The sequence below is a fragment of the Phyllobates terribilis genome, unplaced genomic scaffold, assembly GCF_046119375.1.
Source record: "Phyllobates terribilis strain yellow unplaced genomic scaffold, ASM4611937v1 Scaffold_8__6_contigs__length_399053987, whole genome shotgun sequence".
Classification (NCBI taxonomy): domain Eukaryota; kingdom Metazoa; phylum Chordata; class Amphibia; order Anura; family Dendrobatidae; genus Phyllobates; species Phyllobates terribilis.
In genome coordinates this window covers 168192091-168208954 of record NW_027362768.1, presented here as the reverse complement: position 1 = coordinate 168208954, position 16864 = coordinate 168192091, and the positions used below count along the sequence as shown (strand labels likewise).

Genomic DNA, 16864 nt, shown 5'->3' with positions numbered 1-16864 from the left:
GTCTCTACTTTTTTCCGTCAGGGAAGTTCCCCATGAATCCACTGGCTTCTCTCTGTTTGAGCTCCTGTATGAACGACATCCGCGAGGGCTCCTGGATATTGCTAAAGAAACCTGGGAAGCCGAGATTACACCACACCGGAGCATGGTTGAACATGTTGCCCAGATGCAGAAAAGAATAGCAAAAGTGATGCCGATCATGAAAGCGCATCTCCTCCAGGCGCAGGAAGCCCAGGCAAGGGTCTATAATCAATCGGCATGGCTGAGGCAGTTCCAGCCCGGGGACCGTGTTTTGGTGCTAATCCTTACAGTCGAGAGGAAGTTCCTGGCCAAATGGCAAGGTCTGTACAAGGTGGTGGAGAAAGTCAGCGAAGTTAATTATAAAGTCCACCAGCCGGGCCGAAGAAAGCTGCACCAAGTATACCATGTGAACTTGCTCAAGCTGTGGCGGGACCGGGAACTGGTGGAAATTCCTTGCCTGGCAGCCGCTCCCGAAGGCAAGGTGGAATAGGTCACTATAGCAGAGACTCTATCTCTGGCCGAGAAGCAATAATCTCGAGAACTACTACAGTGAAATCGGGAGTTGTTCTCAGAGTTGCCGGGGCATACTCAGGTGGCATACTCAGAGCATGACGTGCTGATAGAGCCACATGTAAGAGTGAATATGAAGTCGTACTGGATTCCGAAAGCCTGCCGGGAAGTGATCTCCAACGAGGTGAAGAGGATACTAGACCTCGGGACGATAGAGGAGTCAAAGAGTGGGTGGTCGAGCCCAATCGACCTCGTGCCAAAACCCAACAGAGAGTGGAGGTTTTGTAATGACTACCGCCGGCTGAATGAGGTATCCAAGTGTGACGCGTACCCAATGCCCCGCGTCGACTAACTCATCGAGAGGCTTGGACGGGCAAGGTACATCACAACTCTTGACCTGAAGAAGGGCTACTGACAGATCCCCATGTCCCAGACGGCCAAGGAGAAGACAGCTTTCTCGACACCTGATGGGTGCTTTCAATACACTCGGATGCCATTCGGACTACAGGGGGCCCCAGCCACCTTCCAGAGGGCTATGGATCGGATCCTAGCCCCACATAAGAAGTATGCCGCCGCCTACCTTGACGACATTGTAGTCTTTAGCCCAGACTGAGCTAGTCATCTACCTAAACTGCAAGACATTCTGGATGCGCTGAGAAAAGCGGGATTTACTATAAATCTGAGAAAATGTGCTGTTGGGAAAGAGGAGGCCAAGTACTTTTGCTATGTTGTCGGGAGAAGCAAAATAAAACCGCAAGTCAATAAAGTGGAGGCAATCCAGACCTGGCCGCAACCGCTCTGCCAGAAAAGCGAGTAAGAGTGTTCTTGGGAATGGTGGGATATTACCAGCGGTTTTTCCCAAATTTTGCCATGATCGCCGCGCCACTGACAGATCTTCTAAAAGGCATCAGGTCAACCATGGTGAAGTGGACAGAGGAAACAGAGACCGCATTTCAACTGTTGAAGTCAGCACTGTGTAAACAGCCGGTCCTGGTCACACCAGACTTTAAGAAAGGAGTTTGTGGCTCAGACGGACGCTTCAGAGGTTGGTCTAGGAGCCGTACTCTCTCAAGAGATAAATGGGGAAGAACATCCCATTCTCTATCTGAGCCGGAAGCTTTCGTCCTGTGAGAAAAACTACACAATCGTAGAAAAGGAGTGTTTAGCTATAAAGTGGGCCTTAGATACAATAAGATACTACCTACTAGGCCGGAAGTTTAAGTTGGGGTCAGACCATGTCCCATTGAGATGGTTGAGGGAAAAGAGGGGTAAAAATGCCAGGGTAACTAGATGGTCCCTAGCTCTTCAAGACTTCAACTTTCTATAGAGCATGGGCCCGGGAAGTTACACAGGAACGCTGATGCCCTTTCTAGAATTTCCTGTCTGGTATCGGAAGGTGCCCAAACCTCCGGCTTTGGGCAGAGCGGGGGGAATATGTGACAGAGTCACTGGTATGATATATGAGGGGAGGTATGGGTCACACAGGTTGCTAGCCTGTGTGAACTGAAACTAATAAACTTTCTGCCAGCATGTTATATGCTGGGGGTTAACTCTTTTAAAGGGTGTGGTTTTATAGGAATGACATAGAGATGGGAGGGACGTCATTCCCCATACCTCTACCTCAGGGTGTGGCTGAGCAACGTTTAAATGTTCAGTCCTGTTTTTTTTCTCTGTTGTGGTTTGGAGAGGCAAGGTCTCTAGACTGGGAGAGCTTCAGCTCAGGACAGAGCTGAAGGCTGGGACTACAACCTGTGTGGGCAAATCCCATGCTCATATGGACTCTGCAATCGTTAATTCTTTTGTTTTGTCATTTTGCCAGTAAGGCTGTGTTTATTTTGCTGGGGTGCAGAGCGTTATGCTGTTTCATAAAGCCTGCAGAGAAAACCTGGGTTCCTGAGTCTACTTTGGGAAGCGGCTGAGCGAGTCGTCTTGCCACTATATATATATATATATATATATATATATATATATATGTAGCTTTGTCGCCATAAAAGGAGGGAGACCCAGACACATTTCTTGCACAGGGGTCCCAAGCTGTCAGTGTCCGCTCCATGTAAAGAAAAGTATCAGCCATGGTATTTTCCAATACCGAGCCCTGTGGCTCCCATGGGTAGAGATCTAGGACTAGGAACCGTTTGTGTTTTTGGCTCATTATATCCTGGGAATTCCAGAATACGCAGAGCTCCACGGAGAGTCCAGAAAGAAACAAACCTTACTATATAGAGAACTCTCCATTGTGTCCACTAGTGATTTGTGTGTGACTGTGGAGAGAACAATCTCCTCCATGATCTCTGTGCTCAGACTTTACCTCGCTCCATTGTTCTCTATTTCCCTGGTTCTCTGACACATTTTCCGCTCCTTCTAGGACACAAGATCCATCCAAACAAAAACTGAAAAGGAATCCCAGAATCAAAGTTCCCCTGCCCTTCTGCACCGCAGACTGACGCCCGTGCTGTGCTGAAGAGACCAAATACCATGGCACAGACCGCCCTGTATTGTATATTATTTAATAGGAGATGATCGTCTGAGTGGTCATTACACAATGTACAGAACTGCACTGTTCTCCTCCAAAATGCTCACATCCCGCCACTGCCGGAGGCGATAGCAGCAGATCGGTGGGGGGCAGGTGTCAGACCCCCACCAATATTATATTAGGAGGGCCTTGTTTACCACTCTATCATAAAGCAGCATATACGGTAATGCGTCTAATACACAGGGCTATGTATACAGTGAGCGATGAGAGATGTACAAAGTGACTCCACCAGCAGAATAGTGAGTGCAGCTCTGGAGTATAATACAGGATGTAACTCAGGATCAGTACAGGATAAGTTATGTAATGTATGTACACAGTGACTCCACCAGCAGAATAGTGAGTGCAGCTCTGGAGTATAAACAGGATGTAACTCAGGATCAGTACAGGATCAGTAATGTAATGTATGTATACAGTGACTGGGAAAAGCACAATGATCTGCACCAGTTACTGTCATATTTACATATGTTTAATTAATATCTGATGAGCGGTCACTCTGGTATGGGACAGCTGTGGCTTGTCTGGTATTAGATATAGGTGGATGTGTGACATAACAATATACACTGCTCAAAAAAATAAAGGGAACACTCAAATAACACATCCTAGATGTGAATGAATGAAATATTCTCATTGAATACTTTGTTCTGTACAAAATTGAATGTGCTGACAACAAAATCACACAAAAATCATCAATGGAAATCAAATGTATTAACCAATGGAGGCCTGGATTTGGAGTCACCCCCAAAATTAAAGTGGAAAAACACACTACAGGCTGATCCAACTTTGATGTAATGTCCTTAAAACAAGTCACAACGAGTCTCAGTATTGTGTGTGGCCTCCACGTGCCTGTATGACCTCCCTACAACGCCTGGGCATGCTCCTGATGAGTCTCAGTATTGTGTGTGGCCTCCACGTGCCTGTATGACCTCCCTACAACGCCTGGGCATGCTCCTGATGAGGCTCAGTATTGTGTGTGGCCTCCACGTGCCTGTATGACCTCCCTACAACCCCTGGGCATGCTCCTGATGAGGTTGCGGATGGCCTCCTGTGGGATCTCCTCCCAGACCTGGACTAAAGCATCCGCCAACTCCTGGACAGTCTGTGGTGCAATGTGACGTTGGTGGATGGAGTGAGACATGATGTCCCAGATGTGGTCAATCGGATTCACGTCTGGAGAACGGGCGGTCAGTCCATAGCTTCAACGCCTTCATCTTGCAGGAACTGCTGACACACTCCAGCCACATGAGGTCTGGCATTGTCCTGCATTAGGAGGAACCCAGGGCCAACCGCACCAGCATATGGTCTCACGAGGGGTCTGAGGATCTCATCTCCGTACCTAATGGCAGTCAGGCTACCTCTGGTGAACACATGGAGGGCTGTGCGGCCCTCCAAAGAAATGCCACCCCACACCATTACTGACCCACTGCCAAACCGGTCATGCTGAAGGATGTTGCAGGCTGCAGATCACTCTCCACGGCGTCTCCAGACTCTGTCACGTCTGTCACATGTGCTCAGTGTGAACCTGCTTTCATCTGTGAAGAGCACAGGGCGCCAGTGGCGACTTTGCCAATCCTGGTGTTCTATGGCAAATGCCAAACGTCCTGCACGGTGTTGGGCTATGAGCACAACCCCCATCTGTGGACGTCGGGCCCTCATCCCACCCTCATGGAGTCGGTTTCTAACCGTTTGTGCAGACATATGCACATTTGTGGCCTGCTGGAGGTCATTTTGCAGGGCTCTGGCAGTGCTCCTCCTGTTCCTCCTTGCACAAAGGCGGAGGTAGCGGTCCTGCTGCTGGGTTGTTGCCCTCCTATGGCTCCCTCCACATCTCCTGGTATCTACTCCATGCTCTGGACACTGTGCTGACAGACACAGCTACCCTTCTTGCCACAGCTCGCACTGATGTGCCATCCTGGAGGAACTGCACTACCTGAGCAACTTCTGTGGGTTGTAATGTAGACACCGCCTCATGCTACTGTACCTCTAGGGGTGAGAGCAATGGCAAAATGAAAAAGTGACCAAATCAACAGCCAAAAAGGATGAGAACAGAGAAATGGTCTGTGGTCACCAGCTGCAGAACCGCTCCTTTATAGGGGGTATCTTGCTAATTGCTGATCATTTCTACCAGTTGTCTGTTCCATTTGCACAACAGCAGGAGAAGTTGATTCACAATCAGTGTTGCTTCATAACTGGACAGGTAGATTTCACAGGAGTGTTATTGACTTGGAGTTACATTGTGATGTTTAAGTGTTCCCTTTATTTTTTTGAGCAGTGTAGTTTTTTCTCTGGTGTGGTGGGGTTGGGGGATGTAGCCTTTGTCATCTTCTCTTCCCAGACTCACTACATTGTGATTTCCTATACTCTGAGGCCTTTGCACAGTGTTGAGCTCCAGTGTTTCCTGTGCCTCCCTCCTCTGTTACGCCTTTTCCTATTTCCATGGCCAAATCCCAGAAATTTGTGGAAGACCGAGGTGAGCGAACGTGAGAAAGTCGCAAAGAGTAAATCAGAGGGCACAGCTGGCGACGACTGCTTCTTGGAAATTTTTTGGGATTGGTCCTAAGAGCTGACTATCTATGGTGGTGGAGGCAATCATGTGAGAAGGGTGACCCAAGGCTGGATACATTGTAACGAGCGATTGATTATTGACGTCATCTCTCCGGGATCTGACTGTTATTGTTTTTTGGTTTGGATGGAATTTCTGGGTTGATATTTTTGGAATATTTTCGTGGATCTATTTTCGGGTTCTCTGTCTGGAGAGAAGACACGATGTGGATGTGGCAGTGATTCCTGGACACGTCGACGACACCGGGAGATTCTAACCTCTGGATCGGATTTAGGACAATGCTGAGGCTGTTCTATTCCCTCATTCTTGTGGTCGTATCTTTATTTTCCAAGGAAACAGGTAACATTGAAGAGTTAATTACACGCCAAATAATTGGGGGGCACTTATTAATCTCTGACCTCATGGGGAAAAGAACAACATCGAGAATTGTATTTCAATTTCTCATCAAATTCAGGAACCCTGTTTAATGCCAGTAAATCTCAACAGACCCTAATTTAGTCCTGCTCTCACTGCTGACTGTTTGCTACAATGTATAAATCTAGATAATCCCATGTGACCTCAACCCCAAACTCAGATCTGTCTCCTGAACTCAAGCTCCTACCTAAACATATACATTGTAACAATCTATATAATCAGAAATGGTTTCCAGCCTCTAGATATAAACTATACACAAGTACATGTATATTAAACTTTCCACTCACTGGCAACAACCAGAGACCTTGAAATGGCGAATATTGAAAAAATAAATGAACAAATTTCTAATAAACCTTACGACATCTCTGCTTGCTTTGAGTGAATATAAATATTCATTATTTATATTCAAAGGGCGCAGTTCACACATAGCGTTTTTCTTTTCTGTGCGTTTTTTCATGCAGAAAAACAAAGTGGTTTACAGTAGAAGCAAAAATGAATCATATTTCTAAAATCTCATTCACATGGTGCAGTTATTTCCCTGAGTTTCTTCTAGCTAAGGTGCGTTTTTTTTTTTTTTTTAAACTGCAAGCAGGTCAAATCTTTCAGCGTTTTTGCTGCATTGTTTACCCACTACGTTAAAAAAGCCAGAAAAACAAACCAAAAATGGATAAAAAATTGCACTGACTGTACTCTGCATTTTTCAGGCAGAAAAAAAACGCATCAAAAATCCTATGTGTGAACATGCCCAAAGGGTTGAAAACTACCCTGACTCGGATTTGTTCCAGTGTATCACTCAATGGAATTCTCTGATGAATGTTATGTAAATAACACTGGATTGGGCAACGCTGTACATATCTGTGTGTCAGTTACTGATCCTTTTCTGCTTGCAATCACTATTTCATCTCAGTTAGACCCAGAAGCCAAAAATCCATTCCTTTTTTTGTAGCTGAGGGGTGAACTGTCTATTTAATCTCAGATCCAGAAGCCAAAAATCCATTCCTTTTTTTGTAGCTGAGGGGTGAACTGTCTATTTAATCTCAGATCTAGAAGCCAAAAATCCATTCCTTTTTTGCAGCTGAGGGGTGAACTGTCTATTTAATCTCAGATCCAGAAGCCAAAAATCCATTCCTTTTTTGCAGCTGAGGGGTGAACTGTCTATTTCATCTCAGATCCAGAAGCCAAAAATCCATTCCTTTTTTTGTAGCTGAGGGGTGAACTGTCTATTTAATCTCAGATCCAGAAGCCAAAAATCCATTCCTTTTTTGCAGCTGAGGGGTGAACTGTCTATTTCATCTCAGATCCAGAAGCCAAAAATCCATTCCTTTTTTTGTAGCTTAGGGGTGAACGGTCTACCAGTGTAGAAAGCCGCTGGAAGTCAGGACGGCCACGTTCACACGTTCAGTATTTTACATCAGTATTTGTAAGCCAAACCAGGAGTGGGTGATAAATGCAGAAGTGGTGACGTGTCTCTATTATACTTTTCCTCCCATTGTTCCTCTCCTGGTTTCGGCTTACTGAAATAAAATACTGACCAAACACTGAACTGTGTGAACATGGCCGCAGAGATAGATTTATGCTCGTCTTTAGCTCACAGAGGATTGCCCATGCTGATACAAGTTCCTCCATTTCTGCTGACACACTGTAACAACTTCCAGCTGTATAAGCAGGAGGTTTTGTGTCTGTATCGTTATGTGATCTAAAATAACATGTTTCCACTCACTGACAACAAGCAGAGACTTAAAAAGTGTAACAACTTTCTAACATACTTTAAAATCCTCAACAAGTAATCTGCTTGATATGAGTGAATAGAATAAGTGAGGCTTAAAACCTGTCATCATGACCTTTCCTAGTCTGCTCACACAGCTGAGGACTTGTTACAGTGTATCAATGTCGGAAATCCTCAGTGAGCAAAAGAGGAGCATAAATCTATCTCCTACCTTGAATTCCAGTCTATTCCGATACATTGTTACTACCAAACAGGATGGGAGGTTTTATCCAATTTCATCCAATCTTCTAGATGGTATTTGGACTGTTTCCAGCACTGATTGCAAGCAGAGTTATTGAAAATATGGGGGATTGGAAATAGAAAGATCATAAGGTGGTAGAACATTTTACAATATATTGATTGGTCTTTATTTAAACAGATACCTAATGGAGTCTAAGAATACATTTCTGTATATTTTACATTTCTTTTTTTTTTTCAGGATTAGGAAAAGCATGGCTACCTTCTTCCAAAACCCTTGTTTACAGGTTGTGTGTGCTGTTCCAGCTCAGCTGCATTAAAGTGAATTACACAGAGCTGCAATACCACGCATAGCCTGTATACAAGGGTGGTGCTGTTTTTGGAAGAAGATAGCCACATTTTCCTAACCTTGCACAACACCATTATTTTTTCATTATTGTAAACAGGCAGGTGTCATATTAATAGATGTTCTGAATTATCAGATTACCAGATCAGATGATGCTGATGCTCCTTTTCATGTATAAGGCCATGCAGAGATTGGCACATACATACACAGCTATTTCAGGTTGATAGGAGAAATTCCCCGCTGCTGCAAAACAGATTAATTTATTGTTCCCTGTTATCAGCAATAATAAGTGACATTATAAGCCAATGTTGGGAGTTCTTGTAAGGCAATTCTGATCTGAAGATGTAAATTAGCTGCCAGTGGCAGTGAATAGACATGGGGTCTCCTGTATCTCTGGGAATTTACCAGTACTGTATGTCAAATAGTGGGGTCTCTAAAGGAGGAGGAGTTGTGTCAGTCATATCTGGACCTAAGGCCAAAGGGAAGACCTTAAAAATAACTGTACACAGCACATCATAGCTGGACTTCAAGCTGCGTCTCCAGTGTAAAAATATACAGATCATCTGATTACAAAATAATAGAGGCTCACGGTAGATCCTGCACAATTATATATTATTCATATACATAAATATTCTACATAAAAGTTACATCATTGTGAAGACACATTACATTACTTACCCTGTATATATCCACCAGCAGAATAGTGAGTGCAGCTCTGGAGTATAATACAGGATGTAACTCAGGATCAGTAATGTAATGTATGTACACAGTGACTGCACCAGCAGAATAGTGAGTGCAGCTCTGGAGTATAATACAGGATGTAACTCAGGATCAGTACAGGATAAGTAATGTAATGTATGTACACAGTGACTGCACCAGCAGAATAGTGAGTGCAGCTCTGGAGTATAATACAGGATGTAACTCGGGATCAGTAATGTAATGTATGTACACAGTGACTGCACCAGCAGAATAGTGAGTGCAGCTCTGGAGTATAATACAGGATGTAACTCAGGATCAGTACAGGATCAGTAATGTATGTACACAGTGACTGCACCAGCAGAATAGTGAGTGCAGCTCTGGAGTATAATACAGGATGTAACTCAGGATCAGTACAGGATAAGTAATGTAATGTATGTACACAGTGACTGCACCAGCAGAATAGTGAGTGCAGCTCTGGAGTATAATACAGGATGTAACTCGGGATCAGTAATGTAATGTATGTACACAGTGACTGCACCAGCAGAATAGTGAGTGCAGCTCTGGAGTATAATACAGAATGTAACTCAGGATCAGTACAGGATAAGTAATGTAATGTATGTACACTGATTACACCAGCAGAATAGTGAGTGCAGCTCTGGAGTATAATACAGGATGTAACTCAGGATAAGTAATGTAATGTATGTACACAGTGACTGCACCAGCAGAATAGGGAGTGCAGCTCTGGAGTATAATACAGAATGTAACTCAGGATCAGTACAGGATCAGTAATGTAATCTATGTACACAGTGACTGCCCCAGCAGAATAGGGAGTGCAGCTCTGGAGTATAATACAGGATGTAACTCAGGATCAGTACAGGATAAGTAATGTAATGTATGTACACAGTGACTGCACCAGCAGAATAGTGAGTGCAGCTCTGGAGTATAATACAGGATGTAACTCGGGATCAGTAATGTAATGTATGTACACAGTGACTGCACCAGCAGAATAGTGAGTGCAGCTCTGGAGTATAATACAGAATGTAACTCAGGATCAGTACAGGATAAGTAATGTAATGTATGTACACTGATTACACCAGCAGAATAGTGAATGCAGCTCTGGAGTATAATACAGGATGTAACTCAGGATAAGTAATGTAATGTATGTACACAGTGACTGCACCAGCAGAATAGTGAGTGCAGCTCTGGAGTATAATACAGGATGTAACTCAGGACCAGTACAGGATCAGTAATGTAATGTATGTACACAGTGACTGCCCCAGCAGAATAGTGAGTGCAGCTCTGGAGTATAATACAGAATGTAACTCAGGATCAGTACAGGATAAGTAATGTAATGTATGTACACTGATTACACCAGCAGAATAGGGAGTGCAGTTCTGGAGTATAATACAGGATGTAACTCAGGATCAGTAATGTAATGTATGTACACAGTGACTGCACCAGCAGAATAGTGAGTGCAGCTCTGGAGTATAATACAGGATGTAACTCAGGATCAGTACAGGATAAGTAATGTAATGTATGTACACAGTGACTGCACCAGCAGAATAGTGAGTGCAGCTCTGGAGTATAATACAGGATGTAACTCAGGATCAGTACAGGATCAGTAATGTAATGTATGTACACAGTGACTGCACCAGCAGAATAGTGAGTGCAGCTCTGGAGTATAATACAGAATGTAACTCAGGATCAGTACAGGATAAGTAATGTAATGTATGTACACAGTGACTGCACCAGCAGAATAGTGAGTGCAGCTCTGGAGTATAATACAGGATGTAACTCAGGATCAGTACAGGATCAGTAATGTAATTAGAGCTTTTTATATTTGGATTCAGAGCTGACATCGACTTTGTGTGACTTTGTGTCTTGGACATTGCAGGAGCTATATTAGACGTCACACTGGTGTCATTTACCTCATTTACCTCTGAGCTTCGAAAAGGGGATTTCTCGTTATCATGTGTCACCGGGGAGCGGGATATGAAGAGCTCAGATCTGCGCATTGAACGAGATAACAAGATTGTGCTCATCCCTCCTGGGGAACCATTCAAGATTAAATCGCTGGACAAGGAGCTGCACGCCAGCGGATTCTCCAGGAATGCTCTAGTGGGCGTCTTCTACTGTACTGCTCGGGGGCCGTCTGAGCAGACCAAAATACTGTACCCGTATAACAGTCCATACGGTAAGTGCAAGAACGGCGAAGAAAGCAATTAAAGGGCATCTCCAGTCATAAGTGATGAAATGGTGGGAATGGTGCCGGAAACATTTCTTGGATACATGTCAAATATCTTGTCTGTACATATTCATAATCATTTTATTTATGTGGGCTATCACTCCCATCATTCCTGAGCACAGATTTCATGATCTCTTAATTATAGGAGCAAAGTGCTTGTGTTCATTGGCGCCCCCTGCTGATTAATGAGCATGAGTGGGGGAAGGGCATTGACAACCACCATCGGTGCATTCAAATACATGGCTTGTCCATAAATTGGGTCTCGAATTGCAGCTTCAGAAACTCTGAAATCCCCCTAGGGTGATTAGGGTTGAAGTGCTCCACTAGACTTATTCTGTACAATTTTCATGTTATATGATGTTTTCTCCTGCAAATGCATAGTAGGATATAAGATGGCAGCTTCGCATCTAACACTCGTACCTGACAGTGGGGTCGGAAACTACCGTCCACTTCCAAGGGCAGAATTATGATGGCAGCTCTGGATGTGAATATGAAAGAGACTCAATCTGACACTAAACAGTAAGACAGAAGGAAATGAAAGCATCTGCAAAACTCCTCAACTTTCTATGGCTTTTATTATATACAGAAAAAGTTTGCAACTTTGTGTCTCAAGTCCTCTCCATTTATAAAATCTCTGCTTGTTGTCAGGGAATGAGAGCACTCTTGCTTTATGCCCAGTAGTTGAAAACTTGTCCTGAATAGTGTTGAGCGATACCTTCCGATATCAGGAAATATCGTATCGGATTGGATCGGGCCGATACCCAAAAAGTATCGGATATCGCCGATTCCGATACCGGAAACCAATGCAAGTCAATGGGACACAAATATCGGAATGAAAATAAACCCTTTCTTTCCTTGTAGGTTAATTCTACATGAAGTAAAACAACTAAGAATAATGTAGAATGACATGAAAAGCCGGCAATTCATCAGCGGCATACACCGGTACCCGACAATTTACAACAGAAAGAATAGAGCATCACACATAGATTAGATAGATAGAAACATGTCAGTCACATATATATGAAGTACAGTGACAGTGCTGCTTACTGTACTTGTCATTTAGTGTAAAGGATTTATTAAAAAAAATATTAGTGTTTTCGTGCACCGTCTCTTTAAAAAAGCCGGCCGGCAATTCAGCAGCGGTACCCGACAATTTATAACAGACAGAATAGAGCTTCACACATAGATTAGATAGATAGAAACATGTCAGCCACATATATAAGAAGTACAGTGACAGTGTTGCTTACTGTACTTGTCATTTAGTGTAAAGGATTTATTTAAAAAAATAATAGTGTTTTCATGCACCGTCTCTTTAAGAAAGCCGGCCGGCAATTCAGCATCTGTACCCGACAATTTAGAATAGAAAGAATAGAGAATCACACATAGATTAGATAGATAGAAACATGTCAGTCACATATATATGAAGTACAGTGATAGTGTTGATTACTGTACTTGTCATTTAGTGTTAAAATAAAGGATTTATTTAAAAAAAAATTGGCGTGGGGTTCCCCTTAATTTTAGGCTCTAGCGGAGGTTAAGCAGACAGCTGGGGCAAATGTTTGAAGCCTGGGAAGGGGGTAATACCCACGGAGCTTCCCAGGCTACTAATATCAGCCCCCAGCTGAATACCTAGCCTTTACTAGCTATTAAAATGGGGGAACCCCCCAAAAAAAATAACGTGGGGTCCCCCCTAATTTAATAGCTAGCACAGGCTAGGCAGACAGCTGGGGGCTGATATTAATAGCCCAGGAAGGGTGCCATGAATATTGGCCCCCTCCCAGGCTAGAAACACCAGCCGTCAGCCGCCCCAGAAATGGCGCATCCATAGGATGCGCCAATTCTGGCACTTAGCCTCGCTCTTCCACGCTGCCCTGGTGCGGTGGCAGGGGGTAATAGGGCTGGGGTTGATGTCAGCTTATAATGCCAGCTGACATCAAGCCCAGGTTACTAATGGAGAGGCGTCTATAAGACACCCCCATTACTAACCCCATAGTCAAAGTTAAAAGAAAACACAACACCCAGAATAAAGTCCTTTAATTGAAATAAAGACACAATCCTTTATTGTTCTAAATTAAACCATACTTACCATCACGCCCATTCCAGCTGAAGCCAACGATCTCCTGCAATAAAAGTAAAATAATAAAGCAACCTCATCCTTACCTTTCCATGGTTCCCACGACAGCTTCAGCTCTGCTACATCGAGATGACAGGCTGGACCGCAGCAGAACGCTGCCATCCAGCCTGTCATCCCGCAGACACTGAGAAGCGCAGGCATGCTTGCGCTCTGCAGTGTCTGGCTGTGACGGCATAAAGATGAGACGAGTTCATGTCCAATGAACTCAGCTCACCTCATGCACGTCACTGACAGCGTGGGAAAATTCTCATGCTGAAGTGCTGAGTGCAGGAGAATTTTCCCACGCTGTCAGTGACGTACATGAGGTGAGCTGAGTTCATTGGACATGACCTCGGCTCATCTGGATGCCGTCACAGCCAGACACTGAGGAGTGGAAGTATGCCTGCGCTTCTCAGTGTCTGCGGGATGACAGGATGGATGGCAGCGTTCTGCTGCGGTCCAGCCTGTCATCTCAATGTAGCAGAGCTGAAGCTGTCGTGGGAGCCATGGAAAGGTAAGGATGAGGTTGCTTTATTATTTTACTTTTATTGCAGGAGATCGTTGGCTTCAGCTGGAATGGGCGTGATGGTAAGTATGGTTTAATTTAGAACAATAAAGAATTGTGTCTTTATTTCAATTAAAGGACTTTTTTCTGGGTGTTGTGTTTTTTTAAATACTTTACTAGAAATTCATGGTGGTCATGTCTAATATTGGCGTGACCCCATGAATTTCGGGCTTAGGGCCAGCTGATAATGCCAAGCTGGCCTTAACCCCTTTATTACCCAGTGAGCCACCGCACCAGGGCCCTGGATGAGTTGGGTACAGCGCCAGAAGATGGCGCTTCTATGAACGCGCCATTTTCTGGGGCGGCTGCGGACTGTAATTTGCAGCGGGGGTGGCCCAGAAAGCTTGGGTCTCCCTGCGCTGCGGATTCCAGCCCCCAGCTGCCTAGTTGTATCTGGCTGGGCACAAAAATAGGGCGAAGCCCCACGCATTTTTTTTTTAAATTATTTCATGAAATTCATGGAATAATTAAGAAAAAAAGGGCTTCCCTATATTGTTGTGTCCAACCAGGTACAAATAGGCAGCTGGTGGTTGGGGGCAGCCCATTCCTGCCTGCTGTACCTGGCTGGACACAAATATAGTGCGAAGCCCCACGTCAATTTTTTTTTAATTATTTCATGAAATAATTTTTTTTAAAAAAGGGCTTCCCTATATTGTTGTGTCCGGCCAGGTACAAATAGGCAGCTGGTGGTTGGGGGCAGCCTGTTCCTGCCTGCTGTACCTGGCTGGACACAAATATAGGGCGAAGCCCCACGTCAATTTTTTTTAAAATAAATCCTTTATTTTAACACTAAATGACATTTGAGGAGTTAATAAAGATGCAGTCCCTAAATTATTATTTATTTTTTAATTAATTTTTCCCAAAACTTTTGACGTGGGCTTCGCCATATTTTTGTATGCCAGCCAGGTACAGCATCCAGCTTCTATGAACGCGCCATTTTCCGGGGTGGCTGCGGACTGCAATTTTCAGCGGGGGGGGGGCAGAAAGCTTGGGCCTCCCTGCGCTGCAGATTCCATCCCCCAGCTGCCTAGTTGTACCTGGCTGGACACAAAAATAGGGAGAAGCTTCAAGTATTTTTTTTTTTAATTATTTCATGAAATTCATGAAATAATTAAGAAAAAAAGGGCTTCCCTATATTGTTGTGTCCAACCAGGTACAAATAGGCAGCTGGTGGTTGGGGGCAGCCCGTTCCTGCCTGCTGTACCTGGCTGGACACAAATATAGTGCGAAGCCCCACGTCAATTTTTTTTAAATCATTTCAGGAAATTCATGAAATAATTAAAAAAAATTGATGTGGGGCTTCGCCCTATATTTGTGTCCAGTCAGGTACAGCAGGCAGGAACGGGCTGCCCCCAACCACCAGCAGCCTATTTGTACCTAGCCGGACACAACAATATAGGGAAGCCCTTTTTTTCTTAATTATTCCATGAATTTCATGAATTTAAAAAAAAAAACGTGGAGCTTCGCCCTATTTTTGTGTCCAGCCAGGTACAACTAGGCAGCTGGGGGCTGGAATCTGCAGCGCAGGGAGGCCCAAGCTTTCTGGGCCCCACCCGCTGCAAATTGCAGTCCGCAGCCGCCCCGGAAAATGGCGCGTTCATAGAAGCGCCATCTTCTGGCGCTGTACCCAACTCATCCAGGGCCCTGGTGCGGTGGCTCACTGGGTAATAAAGGGGTTAAGGCCAGCTTGGCATTATCAGCTGGCCCTAAGCCCGAAATTCATGGGGTCACGCCAATATTAGACATGACCACCATGAATTTCTAGTAAAGTATTTAAAAAAAACACAAACACCCAGAAAAAAGTCCTTTAATTGAAATAAACACACAATTCTTTATTGTTCTAAATTAAACCATACTTACCATCACGCCCATTCCAGCTGAAGCCAACGATCTCCTGCAATAAAAGAAAAATAATAAACCAACCTCATCCTTACCTTTCCATGGCTCCCACGACGGCTCCAGCTCTGCTACATCGAGATGACAGGCTGGACCGCAGCAGAACGCTGCCATCCAGCCTGTCATCCCGCAGACACTGAGAAGCGCAGGCATACTTCCACTCCTCAGCGTCTGGCTGTGACGGCATCCAGATGAGCCGACAATGAACTCGGCTCACCTCATGTACGTCACTGACAGCGTGGGAGAATTCTCCTGCACTCAGCGCTTCAGCGTGAGAATTTTCCCACGCTGTCAGTGACGTGCATGAGGTGAGGTCATGTCCAATGAACTCGGCGCACCTCATGCACGTCACTGACAGCGTGGGAAAATTCTCACGCTGAAGCGCTGAGTGCAGGAGAATTTTCCCACGCTGTCAGTGACGTGCATGAGGTGAGCTGAGTTCATTGGACATGACCTCCGCTCATCTGGATGCCGTCACAGCGAGACACTGAGGAGCGCAAGCATGCCTGCGCTTCTCAGTGTCTGCGGGATGACAGGCTGGATGGCAGCGTTCTGCTGCGGTCCAGCCTGTCATCTCGATGTAGCAGAGCTGAAGCTGTCCTGGGAACCATGGAAAGGTAAGGATGAGGTTGCTTTATTATTTTACTTTTATTGCAGGAGATCGTTGGCTTCAGCTGGAATGGGCGTGACTGTAAGTATGGTTTAATTTAGAACAATAAAGAATTGTGTCTTTATTTCAATTAAAGGACTTTTTTCTGGGTGTTTGTGTTTTTTTTAAATACTTTACTAGAAATTCATGGTGGTCATGTCTAATATTGGCGTGACCCCATGAATTTCGGGCTTAGGGCCAGCTGATAATGCCAAGCTGGCCTTAACCCCTTTATTACCCAGTGAGCCACCGCACCAGGGCCCTGGATGAGTTGGGTACAGCGCCAGAAGATGGCGCTTCTATGAACGCGCCATTTTCCGGGGCGGCTGCGGACTGCAATTTGCAGCGGGTGG

The 16864-nt window shown here is 44.7% G+C and overlaps 1 protein-coding gene across 1 annotated transcript in view; it reads left to right on the top strand.

Moving 5' to 3' along the window:
- The first annotated feature begins 5431 nt into the window (after window positions 1-5431).
- The window catches only part of TIE1 (tyrosine kinase with immunoglobulin like and EGF like domains 1), a 46834-nt gene continuing 35401 nt past the window's right edge, over window positions 5432-16864 (top strand). The window contains exons 1-2 of the mRNA XM_073643683.1: window positions 5432-5960; window positions 10938-11237. Of these exons, the coding sequence (XP_073499784.1) occupies window positions 5900-5960; window positions 10938-11237 (361 nt within the window). The 5' untranslated portion in view covers window positions 5432-5899. The remainder of the gene's footprint in view (window positions 5961-10937; window positions 11238-16864) is intronic.